The sequence below is a fragment of the Theropithecus gelada genome, unplaced genomic scaffold, assembly GCF_003255815.1.
Source record: "Theropithecus gelada isolate Dixy unplaced genomic scaffold, Tgel_1.0 HiC_scaffold_9299, whole genome shotgun sequence".
Classification (NCBI taxonomy): Eukaryota; Metazoa; Chordata; class Mammalia; order Primates; family Cercopithecidae; genus Theropithecus; species Theropithecus gelada.
This window is the reverse complement of record NW_020266079.1, coordinates 1-1,765: the sequence shown is the minus strand read 5'-3', so window position 1 is coordinate 1,765 and position 1,765 is coordinate 1. Positions and strand designations below refer to the sequence as shown.

The following is a 1,765-nucleotide window of genomic DNA, read 5'->3' as shown; positions in this document are numbered from 1 at the left end:
CGCACGGGGTCGATGACGAAGCCGGTGGCCGCCTGCGCCTCCAGCAGCACCAGGGCCGTGCCGGGCCGCAGCACGCCCTTCCACATGGCCTGGTAGATGCTCATCTTCTCCTGGCGGCCGGGCTCGTCCTTGGCGGGCACCAGGACGCCCGCGATGCAGCTGGTGCCCTCCAGGTAGCGCTTGACCGAGTCCATCTCCGTCACTTCCTGCAGCGTCTTAGTGCCCTGGGCCAGGTCCCGCAGGGTCTCGGGGCCCAGGATCCCAGACGTGTGCAGCTCGGAGGCGGACACCTGGCGCCTCAGGCCTCGGAAGGACACCTTGCTGAGCCGCTCCTCGGTCTCCTCGATGACCCGGGTGAGGACGGCGACGAGGTCGGGCAGGCCCAGGACGCCGGCCACGTGCTGGGCCAGGAGCTCGTCTCGGCGGGCCTCGCTCAGGTACGAGGAGAAGAGGACGTCCCACACGGAGACCGGCCGCCCCTGGAACTGCCCGCGCTGCACCTCCATGGTGGCACCACGCAGGGTCTGCTCTTGGCGGCGGGCGGCGGCAGCGGCCTCCTCGGCCTCGCCCTGGCCCTCGCCCTGGCCCGGGGAGCGCCCCGAGTCGCCGTCCCCTTGCCCGGGTGGCCCTGGCTCCCGCGGGCCGCGCGAGGCGTCCTGGAGCTGCGGCCGGGTCCCGGGGGCCTCCTCGGCCTCCTCGATGATGGCGGTCAGCCGGCGGGTCAGTGCGGGCAAGGCCAGAGTCCCTGAGCCAAACTCGGCCAGCAGCTCCTCCCGGGCGGCCCCGCTCACGTAGCCGGACGCCAGCACGTCCCACACGGGCACCGCGCGCCCCCGGAGGCGGCCCACCTTGACCTCCATGGTGGCCGCACGCAGGGCCTCCCGGGGGTCTGGGCGCGGGCTCCCGGCCTCGGCCTCGGCCTGGGCCTGGGCCAGCAGCGAGGTGAGGGTGGCGCCCAGCTCCTCCACGCTCAGCGTGCCCGCCCGGTATCTGCTCAGCAGGTCCTGGCACCGGTCCTCGGACACCTCGCGGTAGAAGAGGAGCTCCCAGACGGAGACGCTCTGGCCCTGGAGGGCGCCCGAGCCTGGCGTCACGCGGGCGTCCCGCAGGGCACAGCGCAGCTCCTCGCTCAGCTGGTGCACGGCGGAGCCCCGGCCTGCCAGCTGCAGCATGTAGAGCCCGGTGTCCGGGTCGCGCACGCAGCGGCGCAGCAGCTGCACGTACGTGAGGTTCTCGTGCGTGTTGGGGTCGAAGAAGCCCTTGGTGTCGTCGCTGGGGTCCGCCAGGACGCGGTTCATCTCCTCGTCGAAGTAGCCGCGCTGGTAGGCCACGTCCACGGGCACGCGGTGGCTGTGCACGGGGTCGATGACGCCGCCCGTGGCGATCTGGGCCTCCAGCAGGCGGATGCCGTGCTCCCGGACGATGAGGTCCTTCTGCATGGCCTGGAAGAGGGAGATCTGCTGCCCGGTGTAGGGGTCGGTGTAGCCGGTGACGGCGCGCTCGGCCGACAGCAGCTTCTCCTGGATCTCGCCGCCCACCACGCCCGCGGCCACGGCCTCCTCCACCGACAGCCTCAGGTTTCGCACGGGGTCGATGACGAAGCCGGTGGCCGCCTGCGCCTCCAGCAGCACCAGGGCCGTGCCGGGCCGCAGCACGCCCTTCCACATGGCCTGGTAGATGCTCATCTTCTCCTGGCGGCCGGGCTCGTCCTTGGCGGGCACCAGGACGCCCGCGATGCAGCTGGTGCCCTCCAGGTAGCGCTTGA

The 1,765-nt window shown here is 72.6% G+C and overlaps 1 protein-coding gene across 1 annotated transcript; it reads right to left on the bottom strand.

Annotated features, from left to right (window-relative positions):
- Window positions 1–8: 8 nt before the first annotated feature.
- Window positions 9–1,760, bottom strand: LOC112618079 (epiplakin-like; the record flags this gene model as incomplete). Its single annotated transcript, XM_025374678.1, has 1 exon — window positions 9–1,760. A coding segment is annotated over one exon (1,752 nt), but the record flags the coding sequence as incomplete, so codon positions are not given.
- Window positions 1,761–1,765: the final 5 nt, after the last annotated feature.